Consider the following 26,076-nt stretch of genomic DNA (forward strand, 5'->3'; position numbering starts at 1 on the left):
ATCACGGTTGAGACCGCCCCCTCCCAGGGTACCCAACCTCCTAATCCAACCCGCCTCCCGCCTAAGTAATTCCTTTTCCCTATTTCCTCTAAAATGAACAGGAACCCCATCTATAACCTGCACACGGAGCTGTGGTATAGAGTGGCGGAACTGGGTGAAATGGCCCGAGACAGATTGGGACATATTCTTGGTCCTAATGGCCGATTTATGTGAGGAGATACGTTCACGCAGTCGTTGAGTGGTCTCACCCACATATAATAGCCCACATGGGCATTTTAGTATATAAACTACATATGAAGAATCACATGTATACAGACCACGTATGCTGAACTCAGTACCCTTGGACGGGTGCCTGAACTTATCTCCCTTAAAAATCAAGCCACACATATGACAACCTAGACATGGAAAGGTGCCACTTCGGCCGCTCTGTATCACAGCTCGAGGTGTGCGTGCTCGAATCTTGTCCCTAACCGTAGGGGCTCGTTTGAAGGATAGCAAAGGAGGAAATTTAAACTCCGGAACCTGAGGAAAAGCACTCTGTAAGAGGCCCCAATGCTGCCGCACAATGGACCCCAGTTTATAACTGCAGGCATTGTACCTGGAAACAAAAGGGAGTCTCACTCCTCCATGGCGTCTTCTGGTGGGTCTATTGGATACCAGGGTGTGTTCAGGGTACCCCCTTGACCTAAATCTGTCCCTCATTTCATTAAGGCGAATCTCGCACTGGCCAGAGTCAGACACAATCCTGGAGACTCTCTGCAACTGTCCACCAGGAATGTGTTCCCTAGTCGACCTGGGGTGGAAGCTAGAGAATTCCAAAACAGAATTTCTATCTGTTGGTTTAACATACAGATCTGTCTGGAAACCACCGGGTCCCAAGACAACCTGAGTATCCAGAAAGGAAACACTCTTCGAGTCAAAGTGTGCCGTCAGTCTAATGGGGGGGCATTTGCTCGAAAGCTCCTCAATGAATGAGTTGAGGGTCGACTGTGGCCCCCTCCAAATGCAAAAAATATCGTCAATGTACCTCCACCAACAAACTACATGTTGGCGGAAGTACATGCTGGTATAGACGAATGCCTCTTCGTAGAGGCCCATAAAAAGATTTGCGTAGGAGGGGGCCACATTAGAACCCATAGCCGTCCCCCGTAATTGCTGATAGAAGACACCCTCGAACTCAAAGTAATTCTCCTCCAAGATAATCTTCAAGAGTGAAACTGCAAACTTTCTCTGTTCAACGGTCAGGTCAGACTGTGTCAGAAGATACCAATCGACAGCCTCCACACCCCCATCATGTGGGATGGAGGTGTAGAGGGTCTCCCCGGTGGCCGGAGTAGGTTCTTGTGAATTTTCGGTAAGGTATAAAATTTGGGGGTCGCAGGGTGGTCACAGTAGAGGAATTTCCTTAAATCTTCATCAATGGTACCCCTAGTGTATGCATCATCAATAACGGACTTAATGCGTGAACAAATCCTCAGAATGGGGTCACCACTTAATTTCTTATAGACTAAGGTGTGATCAAGCTGCGATAGAATCTCTTCTCTGTAATAGCTAGTGTCCATGACCACCACTGCTCCCCCCTTATCCGCTGCCCGAACAGTGATATCAGAGTTCCTCTGTATAGTACGCTTCTCGCATTGCCCCCTGGGAGATTGGGAGGAGCGTTATGACATTGCTGTGGTTTCCCATCAGGTCCTCCTGACTTGGTAAGTGCTGATTGGCCATTGGGGTTATGACACTTTTTAAATCATGCTGTGATAACGGCTGCTGATTTACATATCTGTTTCCCATCAGGTCCTCTCATTATGTTTTGCCCTGTGATTGGACACGTATGTTTTTTTGTATTGTGATGTTACCTGATTGGTCCATGTGACCCTACTGAAATTGTATATAAATGCCTTTGTGTTTGTTACCTCTTTTGAGTGAGCCTATACAGCTTGAGGAAGGAGCTTGTCTCCGAAACAGCGTCTGTCGCTGTCCCTGGGCGCTATCTTTATGCAATAAAGAGCTTGAATACATCTACGTGGTGCTGCTGATCTCTTCAACCGATACTTTGGGAGCTGCTGGACTACAGCGCCATATCAGCTTAGCACACGTATACCCTCACAAGGGTGCCTATCGACTGTGGTGCAACATGGATATGGTTCGAGATGCTGGCACCGTGAGTGGTAATGAACGCAACCTGGCGGCCATCACCCTTGCCTATGCGGTGGAGGAGGCGGCACAGATTATGGCAGAGGCGGCTGGTGAGACCTCCTTTTTACAAAAACCGGATCCTAAGCCCCTGAAAAGAGAACTGGAACAGCTGAAGCGTCGGCGCATTGACCTCGACTTGCACGCCAAAACTTTGGCCGAGTACCACAGATGTGGACGTATTCCAAGACAGATGAGAGCAAATGTGGCCCCACTTCTCTTCCCTAGAGATGGTGATTTCTGCGTTGGATGGGAACATATTTGGAATAAAGCGGCCTTCGATGCCATGGTGCACACTGTGGTGAGAATCCGCAAGGAGCTTCCAGTGATCGATTCTAAGATCTCAACGATCGAATCCAGCCTTGAGGAACTTTTGCCCGTTGAGGAACTTACTCAGTATGAGGATCAATTACAACTCCGTATAGACACTTACCTAAATACAGGTGAAGAGGAGAAACGTATGAAGTTCCAGCGGGACGCAATGGATTATTCCTCGGGCTTTGTATATGCCTGGCAGAAGACTCCAAGTACTCGTAAGAGGAGACCTCCCTTCCAAAAACCAAGGCGTCCTGGAAAACCCGGCCAACCTAAGGGCCCAGCTCCGTCTGACGGTGAGGCATCATCAGATGTCCCAGTATCTTCTGGGGGTGAGAGTTCACCTACTACACGTCGAAAAAACGACGAGGGGGCAAACGGTACAAGCGAAGATGCCGGAAGCAACAAGGAGGTCCCTAAAACCAACAAAATGAATCTTCGACAACGCAAAAATTAGTTGTCAATATTTCACATCAAGAAACTAGGGCCCTTAATCATGGTTTGGGTTTCTGCCCCACCAACCCTCCGGATTTCTTCCTCATGGAACAGGAATGCTATCGCTTCTTGCGAAGTATTAAATTGAAGGCCTTCTTCTCCACTAACTCTTTTTTACCTCGACAACGGATTGAAAGGGAAGGACTCTTTTCATTAAGGGACTATCAGCTTACGAATAAGAGTTCCTTTGTTCCACCCAGCCACCCCACTATTGATATCTTTGCTTCTAAATTGATGGATGGAATCAAGGCAATGGAGCGGGACTTTAACAATGGTCATTTGAAGATCAAATCAAATTTAAGTCGTTCTGAAAGGGATGCGCTGGCTTCTATACAGAGGAACTCTGATATCACTGTTCGGGCAGCGGATAAGGGGGGAGCAGTGGTGGTCATGGACACTAGCTATTACAGAGAGGAGATTCTATCGCAGCTTGATCACACCTTAGTCTATAAGAAATTAAGTGGTGACCCCATTCGGAGGATTTGTTCACGCATTAAGTCCGTTATTGATGATGCATACACTAGGGGTACCATTGATGAAGATTTAAGGAAATTCCTCTACTGTGACCACCCTGCGACCCCCAAATTTTATACCTTACCGAAAATTCACAAGAACCTACTCCGGCCACCGAGGAGACCCATTGTGGCCGGGGTAGGTTCGGTGTTTGTCCCTTTGGCTAAGTTTCTGGATAAGCTTTTGCAGCCCTTCGTTGTGTCTTTGGATTCTCATCTAAGAGACACCACTATGTTTTTGGAGAAGTTGGGTAAACTTCAGATTGATTATGCGGATCTTGCGCTGGTTACATTGGACGTCGAGAGCCTCTACACCTCCATCCCACATGATGGGGGTGTGGAGGCTGTCGATTGGTATCTTCTGACACAGTCTGACCTGACCGTTGAACAGAGAAAGTTTGCAGTTTCACTCTTGAAGATTATCTTGGAGGAGAATTACTTTGAGTTCGAGGGTGTCTTCTATCAGCAATTACGGGGGACGGCTATGGGTTCTAATGTGGCCCCCTCCTACGCAAATCTTTTTATGGGCCTCTACGAAGAGGCATTCGTCTATACCAGCATGTACTTCCGCCAACATGTGGTTTGTTGGTGGAGGTACATTGATGATATTTTTTGCGTTTGGAGGGGGCCACAGTCGACCCTCAACTCATTCATTGAGGAGCTTTCGAGCAAATGCCCCCCCATTAGACTGACGGCACACTTTGACTCGAAGAGTGTTTCCTTTCTGGATACTCAGGTTGTCTTGGGACCCGGTGGTTTCCAGACAGATCTGTATGTTAAACCAACAGATAGAAATTCTGTTTTGGAATTCTCTAGCTTCCACCCCAGGTCAACTAGGGAACACATTCCTGGTGGACAGTTGCAGAGAGTCTCCAGGATTGTGTCTGACTCTGGCCAGTGCGAGATTCGCCTTAATGAAATGAGGGACAGATTTAGGTCAAGGGGGTACCCTGAACACACCCTGGTATCCAATAGACCCACCGGAAGACGCCATGGAGGAGTGAGACTCCCTTTTGTTTCCAGGTACAATGCCTGCAGTTATAAACTGGGGTCCATTGTGCGGCAGCATTGGGGCCTCTTACAGAGTGCTTTTCCTCAGGTTCCGGAGTTTAAATTTCCTCCTTTGCTATCCTTCAAACGAGCCCCTACGGTTAGGGACAAGATTCGAGCACGCACACCTCGAGCTGTGATACAGAGCGGCCGAAGTGGCACCTTTCCATGTCTAGGTTGTCATATGTGTGGCTTGATTTTTAAGGGAGATAAGTTCAGGCACCCGTCCAAGGGTACTGAGTTCAGCATATGTGGTCTGTATACATGTGATTCTTCATATGTAGTTTATATACTAAAATGCCCATGTGGGCTATTATATGTGGGTGAGACCACTCAACGACTGCGTGAACGTATCTCCTCACATAAATCGGCCATTAGGACCAAGAATATGTCCCAATCTGTCTCGGCCCATTTCACCCAGTTCCGCCACTCTATACCACAGCTCCGTGTGCAGGTTATAGATGGGGTTCCTGTTCATTTTAGAGGAAATATTGAAAAGGAATTACTTAGGCGGGAGGCGGGTTGGATTAGGAGGTTGGGTACCCTGGGAGGGGGCGGTCTCAACCGTGATTATGACCTATCTTTTTGCATTTAAACTTTTATATCCTATTTGAGTATAAGATTCATTGATATATTGTGCCCTTACATATTTGTGTGCGGTCTGCTATGCTGCGTCGGCGGTGTGCTGACTGCCGAGTCCAGCTATGTGTGTTTCCCTTGTGGTTACACTTTGAGTATTCTGGGGGTTGCTATTTTGTGATGTGCAGGTTCCTTTATTGTTATTGTATTTTTTACATCTAATACAACGATTTACTTATAAGGGTGATTATTCCTCATGGCACACTCAGCCTTACTTTACCACAGCACTAGCATTTTTTTGCTTTTGGTCATCATCTGATGAGCTGACTTCGTCAGCTTGTTCTGCATTACATGCGTTTTGTGCGCCGGTTTGCGTGTTTTTGCGTTCGGCGTGGCGGCTATTCTGTATGGTTCTGTGTTTGATTTTGCGCGTACAATTTTTTTTTTCCGCGTTTTTTTCGCGTTCTTTCGCGTTCTTTGGTGCGTGATTTGGTCGTTTTTACGCACGGAGTACTTTTTGTACGCGTACGCTTTTACGCATCGTTAAGACGCTTTTACGCATGGATGCTATTGAGAATATTATGCGTACGTTTTTACGCATCGCTAGGACGCTTTTACGCATGGAAACGGATGACGTCATGACGTCATTCGTTCCGTTTTTCAGCAGTACGCTTCTCGCATTGCCCCCTGGGAGATTGGGAGGAGCGTTATGACATTGCTGTGGTTTCCCATCAGGTCCTCCTGACTTGGTAAGTGCTGATTGGCCATTGGGGTTATGACACTTTTTAAATCATGCTGTGATAACGGCTGCTGATTTACATATCTGTTTCCCATCAGGTCCTCTCATTATGTTTTGCCCTGTGATTGGACACGTATGTTTTTTTGTATTGTGATGTTACCTGATTGGTCCATGTGACCCTACTGAAATTGTATATAAATGCCTTTGTGTTTGTTACCTCTTTTGAGTGAGCCTATACAGCTTGAGGAAGGAGCTTGTCTCCGAAACAGCGTCTGTCGCTGTCCCTGGGCGCTATCTTTATGCAATAAAGAGCTTGAATACATCCACGTGGTGCTGCTGATCTCTTCAACCGATACTTTGGGAGCTGCTGGACTACAGCGCCATATCAGCTTAGCACACGTATACCCTCACAAGGGTGCCTATCGACTGTGGTGCAACATGTTCTTTTTCGGAATACTGAAATCTTTTTTTTTTTTATTTACATCATCTGTGTATTTGTTTCTTCTCCTTTTAATTTTTATTATTATTATTTATACACTGCCAACATCTTCCGTAGTGCTGTACATAGCACAACAATAGTGTGGAGCATAGATACATGAGGCATTTAAAACGCTGTACAATCAGGACACCCAGCAATACAAATGCATACAAAGTTGGTGTGTTGTTTGAGACATGTTCATATAATAAATTACAGCAGAATAAGAAATACTAGGTGGAGGTCCCTACCCTTGCGAGCTTACAATCTAGAGGGTAGTGGGTTGAAAACATTAGAGAAGGAGACCCAGGTTAGCACGAGGCAGTGAGCTTCCAATGCTACCGAATGCAAATTATAGGGTTGTTTGAACGGGTTTTGTTTTGAGAGTACATTTGAAGGTTTCCAGGCTAGGATCAATTCTTCTGTTTTCTTTGTTCTACTTTTCTTCTTTTCTTTTTAACCTTTATTGCTCCACAGGGTCTATTGCCTATCCTTGCTACAGTATTGATTAGGAACCCCATCAAAAGTACATTTGAACTTACTTACTCGGGCCATTGGTGTAGACTAATGTGAATGGTTATCGGTAAATTGCGTGAAGGATGGACCCTCCGGCTTACTACAATCTCATCTCGCTAATATTATAAATGTGAAAGTTTAAATGTTTGTTACTCAATCACGCAACAATGGCTGAATGGATTTGAATTAAATTTGGCACCCACATAGTACATTACCTGGAATAACATATAGAATACTTTTTATCCCCATAGCCAAAAAGTGGGCGGAGACAAATACAAATTTCACTGGGAAAATGTAAACTGAAGCCATTCTTATATTGTTAATGGCAGGGTTCTCAAACTTTGCACAGCTGGTCGCTGGTTGACTGTGATTAATATTCAGAAAAGTGTGTGGAGCCTACAAAAGCCAATCAAAATTCGCCTATTGATTTTCAAGGGGAATATTTAATTGCTGCCATTCTTGCACTGTTAATGGCACAAGCCTCAAACCTGGTACAGTTGGTCATGGAGTGACTGGGGTTCAAATTCAGAAAAGGGGGTGGAGCCACAAACAGCCAATCAGATTTGTTTCATTTCAATGCAAATTATTATATGCAAAAGACCGCAAAGCTCACAAACTAAGTCATTGAGTAATTGAGTAATAGGCTATCATTCATAAAGCATTACCGTATTCGGTAATGTTGAAAACAACTGACTTTACCAAGCACTTAGAAAAATGTCAATTCATAAAAGCAGTTACCGCATGAAAAGCTGAAATTTCCGCGTAGTGAGGTAAATTACCGACTTGTGCGGTAATTACCTCAACACATGTCAGTAAATGTCAATTCATAAAGATTAGAGCAGGCGGTAATGGCAGGGAACATACTGCCTGCTTTGAAATGGTGATAAGAGAGCGATAAAAGCGCAGGACTGTGTGATGTTAACAGAGACTCAAAAGCAGAAGCAGTGAGTTCCCCCCCCCCCCCCCCCCCCCGGGCAGCAGCAGAGCGATCGGAACAAACAATGCTTCGTGAATGCCGTAGCCTGTGTTTAACCTCTTGGGTTCCTGTTTTTGAGATGTCTATGCACTGGATGTGAAAATCACAAAGTGTGGCATATGTAAAGTTTCTTGAAGTTCTTCTAAGCCGTATCAATTAAATAGATTGTTAAGAAATACTAATAGACAGATTCAGAGCAGATTCAGGGCAAGCAGAGGCAGTATAACAAAACATGCACATCTTAATGGGAAGTTGGGATGCCTCTTCTATTGTAATGCTGTCTCTGCATGGAGAAATGTAACAACTCAGGCAGCTACTCTTCTCATGTTACCGACAGTTTACTTCGTGAAAATGTTTATGAATTAGTAAACAAAAGTCTAAAATACCAAATTAGGTATTTTCCCGGCCATATTTTTTTTACCGCACAGCCTTTTATGGATTGTTGCCATTGTGTGTTAGGGTTAGAAAAAGTGAGCCAACACCAGCCAAATACATATCCGGGCAATGCCGGGCCATCAACTAGTCAATAATAAAAGAAGAACAAGAGCAAAAAAATACAGAGGAATTGTTGATTTAAAGGAGCAGAAAGAAGCACACAGATGAAAATGACGGAAGAAGATGAAAGCATACCGGAGAACAGATGTGAAGAAAGAAGCACACAGCTGTGAAGAAATGTATTCCGATGAATAAAGAAGAAAAGAGTTATACTTTAAGTATAATAAATGGACAAGCCCAAGGAACAGAACAGAACTTACAGACCCTCCATTCCTCACGCATTGCTAAGAAGGTCTCTAGATTTTCTAAACCTGCATAAAAATTCTATTTAACAACTTAATAAGGTCTAATCTATCCTCTAAAGGGAAACTGAAGTGAGAAGTATATGGAGGCTGCCATATTTATTTCCTTTTAAACAATACCAGTTGCCTGGCAGTCCTGCTGATCTCTTTGGCTGCAATAGTAACTGGATCATACACCTGAAACAAAAACAGAAGGTATTTGCGATGATTCAGCTTTTCCCTGAAACAAGCTTTCAGCTAATCTAGTCATAGCAGTAGGGTATTGTACCGTGTTAGCCATCAGTAAAAGCAAGAAGTTTTAAACCAGGATGATACCATTTATTGGCTAACTAAAAATGAATAAAAATAAGCAAGCTTTCGGCCTTACAGCCTTCGTCTGGCTTATAAGCCAGACGAAGGCTGCAAGGCCGAAAGCTTGCTTATTTTTATTCATTTTTAGTTAGCCAATAAATGGTATCATCCTGGTTTAAAACTTCTTGCTAATCTAGTCAGAAACACCTCATCTGCAGCATGCTTGTTCAGGGTCTGTGGCTAAAAGTATTAGGGCAGAGGATTGTCAGGACAGCCAGGCCTGGTATGTTTTAACCTCCCTGGCGGTAATCTCGAGTTATGCTCTGGCTAGCCACCGGGAGCTCAATGCAGAGTATAGCGTGCAGCGGGATCTTCTACTCACCTCCCGGGAATCCAGATATTGGTCGCCGTTCTCCTTCCTGTCCCCTGAGACTCTGAATCACTCTGGTTAGATTGCCGCCATTGATCTCACCACAGAGTTACAGCGCCACCCAGTGGACTGAGGTAAAATTGAATTGCTGGAGCCCAGGGAGATGAGTGAGAGCAGGGGCTGCTGCAGAGATTCTGGCAGCATGATTTTTTCCTAATTTTAGGGTCTAAAACCTTTTAAAAAGACCCTAAAATCTGGAAATAATCATACCGCCATGGAGGTTAAAGGCAAATAAACATGGCAGCCTCCATATCCCTCTCACTTCAGGTTCCCTTTAACCATTTGGAGATTAAGAGAAGACGATTTCTAGCTGAAGACTATGAACCAATGAACAGCTAACACCATATATGGATACCTTTTTTGAAATGCTCTGGGAACACCTGAATAAGAGATGTATAACAAGGCCTGAAGTTTAGTCAAGGAAGTCGGGGTATGAATAAATGTCTGGAAGAGAACCTTCCATTCATCCCAAAGAGTGAGAGCCGTAGCACACTCCCAAAAAATGTGTGAGATTGTACCCAATGCACCACAACCCTACTTATTAACCTTTTATGGTAAATAGGTAGGGGGTCATTCATATCGCCTTGTTCTGTTTACTTGGGAAGAGTGGTGGGGAAAAACCCCTCATTCATAACATTGGACACAGTTGTTTTGCAAGGAAGTGGGCGAGGCTTTTCCACCTCCCATTTACAGGCTAGCCTGTAATCCTATGGACCATGGGGACTGGTATTACTTGTGGATTGTGCTTGTGAACCTGATCTTTGGACTCATCTGTGCTAGTCTGGGTTTTGGTACAGCTTGTAGGGATGGTCGGAAATTCAGATTTCTGCCAATTCCTGATTACCGAATCCGCGGATTTCAGATTTCCAAGTAGTCTTTTTTTGGTCATTTTTTGCATTCCCTGATTGGCCAAATACTTCCGAGTTGACTCTCCATTCTGTGATTGGTCCAATGCTACCGAGTTCTGTGATTGGGCTAAAATTTCCGATTGTGGTAATGGGGTATTTCCACAGAAATCCGATTTCCGTTTTCTGATCGGGAATGCTGATTTCCCATTGGAAATTTCTGCGAATCAGCATCCCTAACAGCTTGTAATTCTGTGACCCAGCTCTGTTCAGCAGCTCACGCTAGGGTGGACAAAGCCCCACCCACATTATGCTTAGCTGGGATGATTGGGGTTCTGCCTCACAGTAGAGCTGCTAACAAGCTTTGAGAGGCAGTAGAAGATAGAGGGGCCTGGCGAGCTGTGCTCCATGGGGTCACAAAGAGGCAGACACCACTGAACAACAAGCACTGAAAAAGACAGAAAACCAGAAGTAAGTGGGCCAAGCAGTCATGTGACCGCAAGTCCTGCAATGAAGGTTCTGATTTTTTTCCCCTTATTTCTTAAAGTGAACCTGAGATGAAAATAAACTGATGAGATAAACAATTATATTCATCCTCCTAACTACTCCTAAAAATGACTTTTTTAAGTATCCTATGTTTAATTTTGTATTTAAACATTTACAATGTAGGATGAAAAAGTAGGTTGAATGTTTTACGGTCTCTAATCAGTGGCAGCCTTGTTGCATTGTGGGAAATAACAGCTGTTTACAGCTGTTTACAACTGCAAAAAAAAAGCAAGCAGCATCTCCTTCCACTGACATCACCTGCCAGTAGTAAAAATGTAACCATGTGATAAATGTCAGAATGTAAATTAGGGAGACTAATGATTTTACAATGAGCAAACACTGACTAAATCATTTATACATAATTATTTTAAAAATGAAGCATTTTGTTTATTACATTACTTTCATTGGAGTCCCAGTTTTAATGTCCGTAGATGAGTTTCCTTATTACCGTATATTCCGGTGTATAAGACGACTGGGCATATAAGATGACCCCCCCAACTTTTTAAGTTAAAATATAGAGTTTGGGATATACTCGCCGTATAAGACTACTCCTCTTCCAACACACACCAAATAAAAATTTAAAAAACATCATATACTGGTTCTATGTATGAACAGATACTGGTGCTGTACTGTATGTGGTACCCAGTATATAACAGGATACAGGCGATTGACTGCTTGGACTGGTCAACTCTCCCTCTCAATAAGCGGATTGGTCAGCTCTCCTTGTCTACCTGTTTATCAGAGCGGTATGGAAGAATAGATTGCGCTGTGCCATAAAACACGCCTCTTTCACCCGTCTGGCCCACCCTTGTATCCTATATACCTCCTTCTCTGCCTCTCAGATCTCGCACATGTGCGCCTGCTCCGCTATACTACAGTCCTCAGCAGCGAGATCTGAGAGGCGGTAACAGGATAGGGCGTATCGCCCAGCATCAATGACACCCGGCGTATATGACGACCCCTGACTATTTAGATGATTTTCAAGGGTTAAAAAGTAGTCTCATACGCCAGAATGTACAGTACATCTGTATACTTGTGTGTAATTGCTGTAATATGACCCCCAAGTGGCCCCTGTCTGATGGAGTTTTGTGATGAGCCAGATAGAATTGAGAATTCTGGATGAAACAATATGAAGTCAGCATTATATTATCCCCCCGTAGTTTCAGCACTATATTCTCTGACACATACTGGTCTCTGGCCAAAAGTACTTTCCCTCGCTTTAAAAAAAAATAAAAGTACAGTAAGAGCCATTCTCGGGTTCATGTCCTGACACTGTGTGTCCGGGAGATACAAGCCAAGCCTTTCAGATCTGTATTTGATGATACACTGACACCAGAATCTCCACACTCATCTTTTCAAAGCCATTTTTGGATCAGTTTGCCATCAGGTTTTTCACAATCTTTGAAAGATCTTAAATCCAAAGTAAACTGTAATAATTAGCAGTTCCCAGCAGGGGCCTAACAATAGACCCTGCAAGAGATGCAGCAGCAGGGGGCCCCAGAAGCTGCAGGGAGACCCCATGGGGGAGAAGTTTCTTTTCCATGTTCCTGAGAGACTGACAACTAATGGCCCATACTCACGGGCAACTTTTCTTCTCTGTCGCTAGCACACGGAAGCGTGTGCGCGACAGTTCGCCGACGTTCCTTCTCCCCCCGCCGGAAGCTCTGTGTTCTTTATGGAGGTTGCTGTCGCTAGTCCGCATACTCACGCGGACTAGCGACAGTTGCGGCGGCAATTGTCGCCAGGCGATTGACCGCACCAATCGCCTAGCGACAGCAGCGACGAGCGACGGTTCGGGGTGCGCGCCTGTGCAACGCCTCATACTCACGGGCGACCTATTGCCGCAGTTGCGTGTTGCAGCGACAATTGCAGCCCGTGAGTATGGGCCATTAGGGCATGGAGAGCTCTCTGCACCATTGTTCTAATGACTTGCATCTGCTTAGCCACTGATAAGGAATCATACAAAGTTTTGCAGACAAAGATTTGTAGACCGTCCCTATGCAGTCTTGTGCACAGTGCTTATCCCCCAGCCTCTTCACCTTCTTCCCGAATGCTCTGTACTGTAGTGATGCTGAAGAAGTCTGCAGAGCCAGTTCTGCTCCATCAGAGATGGACAGAGAGTGTAATAAGCTGAGGCTGGGAGCACACTTGTCTGTCAGTTTTCGGTATGCATTTTATGCGTTGTCTGTATGTGTGAAAACCTGCATGTTTTATCACAGAAGTTAATGGAATTTATAGAGAAAATATGTGTTTTGCTTTACTTCTGTCTCTTCTTATCTGCTTGGGGAGAACACATTCAACACATGGGGTACATAATGACAATGAAATACCATACATTAAATATGGACACTGGTACAAAATATATAAATGGTGATTACAATTACTATTATTATTTAGTATTTATATAGTGCTGACATCTTCCGCAGCGCTGTACAGAGTACATATAGTCTTGTCACTAACTGTCCCTCAGAGGAGCTCACAATCTAGTCCCTACCATAGTCATATGTCTATGTATGTATTGTGTAGTGTATGTATTGTAGTCTAGGGCCAATTTAGGGGAAGCCAATTAACTTATCTGTATGTTTTTGGGATGTGGGAGCAAACCGGAGTACCCGGAGGAAACCCACACAGACATGGGAGAACATACAAACTCCTTGCAGATGTTGACCTGGCTTGGATTCGAACCAGGGACCCAGTGATGTAAGGCGAGAGCGCTAACCACTACGCCACCGTGCTGCCGTGCGTTCCCATATTTGGCCTAAGCGCGAAGCCGAGCCAAATACGAAAACGCTGGATTGCAGACCCCTCGACAGCAGAGTGGGAATTGTTGAAGTGTCTAGCAGCAGCTAGTGGTGGCAGAGTGAATTGCTGTTGAGGGGTGACATCCTTGTGTTAGCTTGAATAAGGCTGCTTCCCCTCACAATCTGTTCTAAACCTCGGGCGGGAACCGTTTCTGCAGGCGTGCCGTGGGGCCGGTTCCTGACATTATTGGTATGGGAACGCCACACACACAACACAATCACACAGTAATAATTAATAATTGCAGTATTTGTATAGCGCCTTTCTCCTGTCGGACAGTAGCAAGGCACAATGACAAATGTAACATGATGAATAAAATGTATAACAGAGTGCAAGCTAAAGACTGAGTAACAAATTCCAACGCTCAAAATGGTGAGAGAGACCTGCCCTTGCGAGCTTACAATCTAAAGGAATGGGGGGAAACAAGGTGGGGAAGTATGCAGTATACATACAGGCAGTATGTGTTTAGGAGTGCTATTAAGAAGTACAACTTGAAAAGAGGTTGAAGGTGGAATGGCCTAAATTAGAGCGTATGGTTGTTGGAAAAAGCAAACTTTGAGGTAGCGTTTAAAGATTTCAAAGGTTGGAGAGTGGCGGATGTGCTATGGAAGGGCATCCCAGAGGAGGGGTAAAGCATGTGAGAAGTCTTGTATACGCGAATGCGAGGAGCTGATTCTAGAGGACAAAAGAAGCTTGTGCAGATCTGAGAGTGCGGTTGGGTTGGTATCTGGAAAAAAGTGAGGGAATGTACAGGGGAGAGAGATTGTGGAGAGCTTTTTAAGTTAGGAGTTTAATGGGATGCTAGGAGTTTGACGGGATTGCTAGAAACATCCAAGGGACAGGTTGTCCAGAAATGAGCTAGAAGGCCCACTCCAACAGCAGTCCTGATACTCACGGACGATAAGCACAATTGATCAAGGTCCAAAAGTAAAACACAGTCTACTTATGTGACAGTTTGTGGTTGAGATTTGATGGCCACATTTACAAAAAGAAGTCTTGATTCTAACTGGCTACTAAGCGACAGCTAGAAGCAGTGCTGTCCTGTTCCCAGGTTAGAGTAAACAAGTCTCGATGTAGAAATGGCACTTGGGAGAGGGAAGTAAACGTGTGGTAATTTACAGGCTTCTGGCTGCATTACGTACTACAAGTGTGTCTGAGGCCCCCTCACCTCTGCAGTAAGGCTTCCTGGCCAGACTTAGCCCCGGCTTTCAATATATTAATGATGTCTCTGTGGTATTATACGGGGATTAAAGTCGCCCCTCGCTCTGCAGAAAGCCGCTTTGTACATTGCAGAAAGAAGAAATACAAAAATTTTGCAATTTTCACACCCGCCACATAAATGCATTAAATTATACACTAATTCCCCTGGTTTTATTGGCTCAATATTAAATCTGGTGATCTCGTAACCTGGCACTCTTGTCTTTGACATGTTCATGATTTCTTAACTGTTTCCATGGTAACAGGCTTTCTAGTAAAAAAAAAATAAAACACTCCTTAATAAAATATTACACACACACATGAAGACTGTTGCTAATAAATGGCCATGACACATTGCGTAGATGTGGCCAGGTACTGAAGCTATCGTTATTAACCATTCCAATCTGCAGCCTGGCAAGATAGAACTACCTAAAAAGGTTTTTATTTTGTAGACAGGATTTTCCACCATACTTCCTGATTCTGTAGTTGGCTTGCCGCATCTCCCAGAAGTCTTTATATACCTATATATCTTCCAAGTCAGTTTAACATAAAGCTGTTACAGGGTGTCATTCCCCAGCAATGTGAGACCTGAGGCCAAAGACTTATTCAACGTACATGTTGAATAATGTCATCGGGTGGGAGACAGCAGGGGAACAAGGACATGGAGGGAAGATTGGGAAGGCTCCTTAAGATCCAGAGCTATCCCTCTAAATAGGTGACTCACTTTAAAGGGAACCTAAACTGAGAAGGATATGGATTTTTCCTTTGAAAATAATACCAGTTGCCCGACTCTCATGCAGATCCTGTGTAATATTTTTAGCCACAGCCTCTCAACAAGCATGCAGATCAGGTGCTCTGACTGAAGTCAGACTGGATTAGCTGAATGCCTGTTTCAGGTGTGTGATTCAGCCACTACTGCAGCCAAAGAGATCAGCAGGACTGCCAAGCAACTGGTATTGTTTAAAAAGAAACATCCATATTTCTCTTGGTTAAAGAAAATCTGTAACGAAAAAATGTCCCCTGGGGGGTACTCACCACGGGTGGGGGAAGCCTCTGGATCCTATTGAGGCTTCACCCGTCCTCCTCGGTATCACGGTGGCGGCGAAAATCCTCTCGGAGCGGCGGCGATGTAAATATTTACCTTTTGGCTCCAGCGCAGGCGCAGTATCCACTCCTTCCCATGGAGATAGGCGGACATAGCTGATCTCCGTCGGGTTGCTGTATTGCCCAGGCGCAAGTCTCCTGCGCCTGCGCAGTAGAGCGGACCCGACGGAGATCGGCTATTTCCGCCTATCTCCATCAGAAGAGCCGAAACAGCGCCTCCACTGAAGCCTGGAAAGGTAAATATTGAACAGGCTGTGGGATCTGTCAGGCCGGCTTTAAAGGGATGCAGCGAGACCCCCGTGGGACAGAGGAGGACGGGGGAAGCCTCATTAGGATCCTGAGGCTTCCCCCTCCCGAGGTGAGTACCCCCAGGGAACGTTTTTCTCGTTACAGTGTCTCTTTAGGTTCCCTTTAAAGAAAACCTGTAACGAAAAAACCTCCCATGAGGTGTACTCACCTCGGGTGGGGGAAGCCTCCGGATCCTATTGAGGCTTTCCCCATCCTCCTCGGTCCCACAGCGGCGGCGATAAAGCTCCCCGAACAGCGAGGATGGAAATATTTACCTTCCCATCTCCAGCGCAGGCGCAGTATCGGCTCTCCGCTCGGAGATAGGCGGAACTAGGCGATCGCTGTCGGGCCACTCTACTGCGCAGGCGCAAGTCTCCTGTGCCTGCCTAGTAGAGCGGACCCTACAGAGATCAGCTATTTTCGCCTATCTCCGCGTGGAGAGCCGCAACAGCGCCCCCGCTGGAGCCAGGAAAGGTAAATAAATCAGCACTTATCAGCACTTGTCAGCCTTGTCGAGGGAGGATTCTGGGACTCTTCGGGGGAGCCAGCGCTGGACTGCCTGCAGCTACAGGAGTGGGGGAGGCCTCAATGGGACCCTGAGGCTTCCCCCTCCCGAGGTGAGTACCCCCCAGGGGAACTTTTTTTTTGTTACAGGTTCTCTTTAAGTAGGTCAGGGTCACTTTAAACATATTAGCCTTATGCGTAATGCATGTTGCAAAGTGCATAACTGCACATTATACAAATTGAGTATCTCATGTTATGCACACTTATATGTATATTACAGTATAATCTGGTTATATTAGACTCGGGTATAGTAAACTACCTCTCCAGGTCCCGGCCATATTAATAGTGTGATAGTGTGAAACCCACGGTCTGCTGCTCTCTTCAGGCTGGTGCTGCAAGTCCCGCCCGCGGAGGTATCGGAGCCACTTACAGGAAGGGAGCGCCTGCCTCTATTTAGTGCAATTTTTAAGGAGTCCTGGATACTGTACTAGTGATTTGTCCATCCTCGCTATGCAGCCCTAACGTATACTTAACCTTGTAGTACTCCAAATGTGCAAGTGCTTGTACTGTACCTCCAAAGGGTGGACAGAGTTGCTCCTTTACAGTAGAAAATGTACCAGGGCATGCTGGGCAATTTCTAGGACAATTTCTGATATAGTAAACTTCTGATATAGTAAACCACTTTTCCTGGTCCCTTGGAACTTACTATGAAGAGATTATACTGTATTTAGTACATTATTGGGTTACATAGTACCCAGCAAGCTCAATGTGAACCAGAACTCCTAGGCATGTGTAAAGGGCTATAATGGACCTAAAAGCCCCCTTACTAAAATGCTATGGAAAACAAAAGTTTGCTCTCTTAAAACAGAAAATATTTGCGATAATTCAGGTTGGAGTGAGCTCTGAGATTTCTCCCACAATGCATCACTGCTGAAATATACAAATTATACATTGTTGCACCTGTGAGCTAGCCACACCTCCAGATCCACTGGAATGATGTGTCAGCTTGTTAATATTACAGAGTCACAATAATCCAACATGCACACAGACTATTCCAGACTGGTTGGTCTTCATCAGTACGTGGCCCTATGGGGGGCGTACGAGAGGAATCGCTGCCGGGAGACTTGGGCACAGGATACAGCCGGTATATGGCTGATCCTGCTGCTGCACAAGTTCCCAGCGAGGCTGAATACTATTCCCCCTCCAGGTCCACATGGATGGTGGGGAATAAAATAATTTGGCTTCCAGCAATTGCTGGAGCCCGAATTACAGTGTTTTAAATGTAACTTCAGCTCTGTCTTCTGACGGCGCTGAAGTTACTCAGTGAGCGCCGCTATAGCCGTAATTCCTGTTACGGTCTAAGTTGGCGCCGGCTGCGCCCAAGTATCCTGCGCTGGATTGCCAGCGTTCGCTATGGGGGGGGGGGGGGGGGGGGTGCATTATTGGCATATATAACAGCAGCAACTCACATGTTGTGTGTATAACACGTATTACATTCTTTCTGTGATACATGATACACACTTTGCGTAAGCCCTGTTAATGTTAAATTTGCTGTCCAAAGTGAATCAAGGCCAATGTTACTATTGTGGCGCGAGTTCTCGGACTGCTTTATTTGAATTCTGTTTTCCAAAAGAGTAATTTGTACAAAGACATTCATAGTAGTGTAATTGACTGGCAGGGCATGCTGAGACTTGTAGTCCCGCAGTGCAGACTGCCTTTCCCTACATCAGAATATGCTGCTGTCTGGCCAGGGAGCTCAGCACACTTTACTTTCAAGGGACTGAAGTGAAAGCTAAGAGCCATTGTCCTGCTGACTTCATAGGAAGCCATCGCCTAAGGCACAGCGCGTTTATTTAACTTAACTTTCCAAATCCAGCAGGTATTTACCGATCACAGTGACTGATGAAACATTCCCTCAGTACAATGAGCGTGTAGGTGGCCACACTCCGCAGGAACACTGACTTCTGACACACTTTACCTTGCTGCATATTGTTCTTACCTTAAGGGCTCTTTCACAGTGCGAGGTTAAGGTCGCACGTTACAACAACATGTAACACACAATAACTTACAGCAATGAAAAATCAATGGGTTGTTCACAGTGCAGACGTTGCGTTGGTGTCTAACGCTGCACGTTAAATGAAAGTGCTGCGTACTATGCGTTATACACGTTTTTAGCTGTGTTAGACTGTTTGCACATGCTCAGCAATGTTTTCTTTTCTTTTTTTTGCGCATGCGCCGTTTTCGTTCTTTCACTGTGCGACGAAAACGGCGCACCAAACGCAGGGCTAAATAACGTCCAAGTTATAGTCTTTCAATGCGTTGCATTAGGGGCACGTTATGCGACCTTAACGTTGCATCAAACGCAACGTCTTACTGTGTAAGAGCCCTTAAAGAGAATCTGTACTCTAAAATTCTTACAATAAAAAGCATACCATTCTATTCATTATGTTCTCCTGGGCCCCTCTGTGCTGTTTCTCCCACTCCCTGCTGCAATCCTGGCTTGTAATTGCCATTTTTATGCAGTGTTTACAAACAAAAGACATAGCAAGTGATAGCCTGAGAGTAGCTTAGTGTGTGAGTCATACAGAGTGTGCAGGGGGCCTGGAGAGGGTGTGTATAGCTTCTATCCAATCACAAGCAGCACAGCACATTCCAGTTTGAATGCCTCAGCCCAACAGAGGAGAGAAGATTAGATCATATAACAGAGATAATACAGCCACTGTGCAACTAGGAAAGGCTGCAGCAAGACAGACCACATTAGAACAGGTATAGGAACTTATAGAAGAAATAAGGATGAACATTTTATTACAGAGTCTCTTTAAGCAGGATTGTCAGCCACAAAATCAAATTCCATTTACCCACTGCTGTGTTTATTATGCAGCCTGGAACCTCACCCTGCAGTGCAAGCACTCCAATCTATTTAGAAATCTTTCTGCTGTAATAAATGTTATCTCAGTCAGCCTGGCTCTATTTTTGCTATTGCAGAGAAGGAAGCTTGTCATCAGCCCTGCCACATTCTTGCTCCTCACTGAGGGCAGTTCAGTGAGCTGCAGAAATCTCATCTATGCTGTGCTCACATGTGTTTACAAAGCAAGTAAGCTATGACAGTGCAGTTTCTAGGAGGAAAAAAAAAGTAAGGGAGGAAATTACATCAGTATTGGCTTCAGTCAGAGGGAATCAAGATGGCACATGCCAGGAACAAAATTCTCTTTATTTACTATTTAAAGTTCACTGAAATCAAAATGTGGACAGTACAATACATATGTTATTTACAAGTAGTTATCTACTTACCGTATATGTGTGTTTTTTTCCTGGGATAGTCCCTGCTGCTTTAAGGCTCCTACACACGTCCAATAAAGTGCAAAACCAGCTGCCCTCATATATATTTAAAGCGCTGAGTTAACTACAAAAATGAAGTGGTACATGACATTGGTTATACTGTATCACCATTATCAATCAGTTTTGTTGAAATGAAAATGAAATGTTTCTTTGTAAAAAAAAAAAAAAAAAAAAAAGATTCAAAAAGAGCTTTCACTGCTTTGACTTTCATTTTTTTTTTACTTTTTTATATTTTAATCTTGTAAACATTACAGGTAAATTGTTTTCACATCATGCTCCCCAGTTGCTCAGATCATGTTATATCTAAAGAAAAATAATAGAGTAAATTCAGCCAGCCATAGTGTTGCATGCTAGAAGGTGGCCATATACCATGCAATTGTTTCTTACTTTTTCAAATCTTTCAGATCTGAAAGTGAGAGTGAACCTCCAGACTAAAAATCTACTCAGCAGCACTGAAAAGGCTTGGTGTTTCTTTAACAGTTTCACAGCATTTTTAGCTGCACAGAAGAAAACTGCCCGGGCATTTTTCCCCTGATGCTGTGCAAAGCATGATGGGATTTCTGATGTTGTTGTTCTCCTTCTGCTGTTTTGACCCAATTTTTTTTATTTTATTTTGAATTTGACATTTGAAGCCTAGCGCACGCAGCTGGGAGGAGTGATCAAGACACAGGACAGTTGGAACTGTGTATCATGCTCCCTGTCACCTCCTTTAAGCCAAAACGATGGCTGCCCCCATGAAAAAGATGGCTGCCCCATGAAATCACAAACATTTGCCTGTTCTCTTAATCTCTTACCCACGGGGTGGGTAAGAGATTATATTACCTATGTAACTTAATGACAGTATGTTTGTTTAGTCTGAAGTTCCCCTTTCAGTTCAATTTCCTTGGTTTGATTATATTGGTTGAAAAATCAAACCAATTCACAATACACCATTTAATTTCTTCTCACAATCAAACTTTTTGAAGATTGAAAAATCTGATACATTTTTGTCAATAAAAAAAAAAAATTACATTTGATCTTTCTATACATTTTTTATATAAATAAAAATCCAGAAAAAAAAAATGTTGGTTACATCGTGTATGGTCACCTTTACAGGGAAATGTCTTCACTTCTAAATAAGTGAAGGTGATTTCTAGGCATAAATTGGGGTGATCCACCTTCTCCAGTCAACAGTCTTCTCCAGTTAATCCTAATCCAAAAACTCTCAAATCCCGTACCTAAGAATTGTGTGATACATTCTGAGTGTCAAATAGCTAGACTGATGGCTGGAATAAGTGATTCACCGTAACGTAAAACTGGGTATGCGTCTTCTTTAGTTATTAGTAGATGTGATGAAACAACTTCTAAAAGTCATAAATGTGTCCAGTTGAAACCGCTTTCTTATTCCTTTGGATATCACAGCTAGCGTGACTCCCATTTTCCTATTCCGCCTCGCTTTATCCTAAATCACGTAATCTTCTGTGTCTTCTGATGTCTCCTCTCTTCATCCTGTCTTTTTCTTTCAGCCTTTGTTGAACAGACTCTTTCTACCTTCTCTCTTTGCTTTTTCATCTGCTGGGCCTGAGCTCTGTCCTCCTCGGTAACGGCCTGCACAAGGAGACAAGGGGCCTAGGTGAGGTCTGCTCTCACGGTTTGATGTCATGACACTGCCGGCATTTCACGAGCGCCCTTCTCTGTACGCAGCCAGAATATCTTGTTATTTCCCTGCATTTCCATGTCTCTGAAGCAGAAAATGTGCCAGCCTCGGGGTCTCCTTTTCTTCCCATTGTCAAGACTCTCATTAGAAAGAAAAATGTTTCAGGATATTTGTAAATGTGTTGACACTTTTAAGCTGTAATCCAGCGTGGTATGCGGCAGCGCTTTGAAATAGGAGCTCTGCTCGTGCTTGTAGGTATTGTAGCAAACAATGCTGAGAATTTCAGAATTTTTTTTGTTCATTTAAAGGTCCTTCCACATGACAGCAAAGCACGGCGGCTCTTTGTCACAAGCGGGGGACTTAAAAAGATTCAAGAGATCTCAGCGGATCCCGGCTCTCTGCTCCAAGAATACATCAACACCATCAATAACTGTTACCCAGAGGAGATTGTCAGGTACCATCCATACTCTGGAGACGTGAGAATGTTCTGGGCTGTTCACTGAAAGCACGGGGACAACTAGGCAGCAAACATTAAAGCAATCCCGAGCCGAAGCTCGTGTTCAAAAGAAGATATCGACCTGAAGAGAGGGAAGCTTCAGGATCCAATTGAGGCTTCCCTCTGTGGTCCAATTGCCCCGTTGTTGAGTGTGGCCCCCCTCCACATCAGGGTTGAGCAGCTCCTCTTCCTGGAGCGTGGCATGAGCCCGACCACGCATGCGCAGTAGCATGGTGCTCGCGGCTCCAGCTTACTGTGTGGATGGGCTTGTGCGGCTACTGCATGGCCACACTGCAGGAAGAGGAGCTGCACCTCAATGCACAATACCTTACCCTTAACCGGTACACTGTCCAGCTAGTGGCTGGACAGTGTACTGGTTAAGGGAACCGCCTTTGACATGGGAGACCAGGGTCGAAACCTGGCTAGGGTCAGTAACTCTTCAGTAAGGAATTCAAGGCAAGACTCCCTAACACTGCAGGGTGGCCTCTTGAGCGCATCCCAGTGGCTGCAGCTCTTGAGCGCTTTGAGTCTGTCAGAAGAAAAGCGCTATACAAATATTCAGATTATTATTATTATTATTAATCTTCCGGGGAGGGGGGCACTCAGTGATGGGGGACATCAGAGAAGGAAGGGAAGCCTCAATAGGATCCTGAGGCTTCCCTCTCTTTAGGTAAGCATCTCATTTTGTATCCGAGCTTTGGGTACACTTTAACCACTTGCCGACCGCACGCTTATACCGCGCGTCGGCAAAGTGGCAGCTGCAGGACCAGCGACGCAGTACTGCGTCGCCAGCTGCAGGCTGATTAATTAGGAAGCAGCCGCTCGCGCGAGCGGCTGCTTCCTGTCAAATCACGGCGGGGGGCTCCGTGAATAGCCTGCGGGCCGCCGATGGCGGCTCGCAGGCTAAATGTAAACACAAGCGGAAATAATCCGCTTTGTTTACATTGTACGGCGCTGCTGCGCAGCAGCGCCGTAAGGCAGATCGGCGATCCCCGGCCAATCAGCGGCCGGGGATCGCCGCCATGTGACAGGGGACGTCCCGTCACTGGCTGCACAGGACGGATAGCGTCCTGTGCAGCCTCGATCGCCGGGGGGCCAGGTAGGAGAGGGAGGGGGAGGATTTCGCTGCGGAGGGGGGCTTTGAGGTGCCCCCCCCCCCCGCAACACCCAGGCAGGCAGGAGAGATCAGACCCCCCCTGCACATCATCCCCATAGGGGGGAAAAAGGGGGGCGATCTGATCTCTCTGCCTGCAACCTGATCTGTGCTGGGGCTGCACAGCCCACCCAGCACAGATCACTCAAAACAGCGCTGGTCCTTAAGGGGGGGTAAAGGGTGGGTCATCAAGTGGTTAAAGGTGGCCACCCACTATGCAACCTATACAATTTTTTATAAAATCTTACCAACATCCATGTTCTATAACACCAATAGATTCGCTGTGACTTGGATATATATTTTTTTTAGATAGTTTCCTATACTACATAAAAGTGGTAAGATTGGTGATTGAGTGTATAGTCAGATTGAGTAGTGTGTGGCCACCTTACGGCTTGGGACCCATTTTGGCAGTGTTTTCGGATTGCCAACAATTCGAAAAAGCATTTTGCCAATGAAAGTTTATCTAGGGGAACCCACTAAAGCAAATGCAATGAGTCCTTTCTGCTGCATTTTTGGTGCATTTGTGCTCCAATACTAAAATAGGAACGCCAGAAAATTGCCTTTGAATCACTTTTCAAATGCGATTTTGGGGCATGATAATGTTTTTTTTTTTTAAAGATTCTTTTATTTATGGTTTAACAAAGAAAGTTACAACAAGAAAGAAAGATAGGACATAACATTCACAGATAACAATAAAAACCAGTACAAATCCACCAGGAGGATACTTATTATCAATACAAATTCAAGCTGCTCGTTTATAAAGAGAGTGTAACTATATAGGTCTACTCCGACCTCACATAAAATATTGCGTCTTTATAGTACTAAAGTGATTAATTTTCACACCTAGAGGTCATGTCTAGAAGGCATTGCATAGAATCTCAATGTTGATAGGACAGACCCCTAGATGGCTCTATTCAAAATTAAAGGTGTGGTGAGAACGTAAATTGTTTTAGAGATCGTTAAAGGATTTTTTTTGTATCTTCAAGCGGTAATGGTTTTGAGTGTGAGTAACAAAGCACCATTATCGAAGCATTATCTATAATAATAGCCAATCGGGTGTTTATCAACAATGTTGTCATCAAACCCCAGAGGATGAGATTGTGTATTTTTTAAATAAAGTTACTAAAGGTAACAGAAGGATCTGCTTTCAAAGATTCTGAGGCGGGCTCTTGGCATGCTTAGATTATTAGATCCTACTGAAATTAGATAGCAGGAGGTAGGAAGCAGCTGCAATAAATCCTTCATATATATCTAGGGCCTAAATTATGCAAGGATCTGAATCTCTACAGGCCAATCTTGAGGATTCTCCATTTTATGGGCAGTGTGTGAAGCGAGTGAAGAACCAGTGTTACGTGACAGTGGCAGGACTGCATACAGCATGGTAGTGGGGTTCTGTATTAGCTGCAGGCAGGGCCGGCCCGCCCATGAGGCGGGGTGAAACTTTTGCCTCAGGCGGCATTTCTGGGGGGGGGGCGGCACCCGCCCGTCCGTCCGTGGGTGTGAGGGGCCACCCGAGCTGAAGGGGATAGCGGGCAAGAAGGTGGTATTGGGCCCAGCGTCGGGGAGGGGGGTCGGACCCCCCTCCCTCGCCTGGGTCCCCCGTCCTCCGCTCCCCTCCAGCTTTGAAAAGTTTCGTAACTGGCTGCAGCTGTAAGAGGCAACGGGCGGGGATCACTCACCTCTTCCTCGTTCAAGCGTGCGCTCCACTGACGTCACTTCCTGCGGCGTAGCAGGAAGTGACGTCAGTGGAGCGCAGGCTAGGCTGGAACGAGGAAGAGGTGAGTGATCCCCGCCCGTTGCCTCTTACAGCTGCAGCAGGCCACGCAACTTTTTACAGCTGGAGGGGAGAGGAGGACGGGGGACCCAGGCGAGGGAGGGGGGGGGGGTCCGACCCCCCTCCCCGACGCTGGGCCCAATACCCCCTTCCTGCCTGCTATCCCCTCCAGCTCCGGCGGCCCCTCACACCCACGGCTTGGGGGGGGGGGGTGATTTGCTTAAAGCTTGCCTCAGGCGGCAAAAAGTCTAGGGCCGGGCCGGGCCTGGCTGCAGGCAATGCAGTTTGCTATTTAGAAGGCCTGTGTAGACTTATGGCTGTTACTTTTTGCTCATGTTGAGACGAAACCTGCAAATTTCTCATAAGAGAGCAAAAGTGTGCCTTGTTCTTACTGTAAAAGCTGCACATTCTCCAATCTGAATATTTATGGTCTGTCTTTCAGGTACTATTCCCCTGGATATTCACAGACACTGCTGGAGAGGGTGGACCATTACCAGCCTGTCCTTTCATGAACTTGCTAAATATATTAAAATGTTTTATTTTACTACATGCAACAAATAATTTACATAGAGCACTAAGAACATTTTATACAGACTGAAAACAAAACACTATAGTATTTAATGTCGTCACTTCCTTATAGAAATGTAAGGAAGAGTGTGTGAAAAATAAAATGGTTAGCTTACATTACTGTGTGTATCCTTTATTATGTGCTCAAACTGATAAAAAAAAATGATATTCTATTGGCCTATTGGCCTGCTGCACTATACAGTGGTTAAGTTGGTGTGCGCAGGCAGCGCATGGCAATTGTACTACTACCAACGGCATGAGAACACAGCTTGCTTACCCATCAGCACCATGCGCATTACAGGGCAAACGCTTTTTAAAGTGGATTCAAACTCTTTATTACACATATAGTTGGTAAGTAAATTCACTGCACTGTGCTCTGTGGGGAACATTTATCAAGAGTGTCTGAGACAAAATATTGGTAGGTTTTTAGAAATCCGTGCGGAACTGTCTCAGCCATCTT

General features: G+C 45.0%; 1 protein-coding gene across 1 annotated transcript in view; it reads left to right on the forward strand.

The window, feature by feature from the left end:
• SPAG6 (sperm associated antigen 6) overlaps positions 1-25,733 on the forward strand; it is a 202,451-nt gene extending 176,718 nt beyond the window's left edge. Inside the window, exons 10-11 of the mRNA XM_068235608.1 lie at positions 21,935-22,080; positions 25,492-25,733. Of these exons, the coding sequence (XP_068091709.1) occupies positions 21,935-22,080; positions 25,492-25,561 (216 nt within the window). The 3' untranslated portion in view covers positions 25,562-25,733. The remainder of the gene's footprint in view (positions 1-21,934; positions 22,081-25,491) is intronic.
• Positions 25,734-26,076: the final 343 nt, after the last annotated feature.

The sequence above is a fragment of the Hyperolius riggenbachi genome, chromosome 5 (genome assembly GCF_040937935.1).
Source record: "Hyperolius riggenbachi isolate aHypRig1 chromosome 5, aHypRig1.pri, whole genome shotgun sequence".
Taxonomy (NCBI): domain Eukaryota; kingdom Metazoa; phylum Chordata; class Amphibia; order Anura; family Hyperoliidae; genus Hyperolius; species Hyperolius riggenbachi.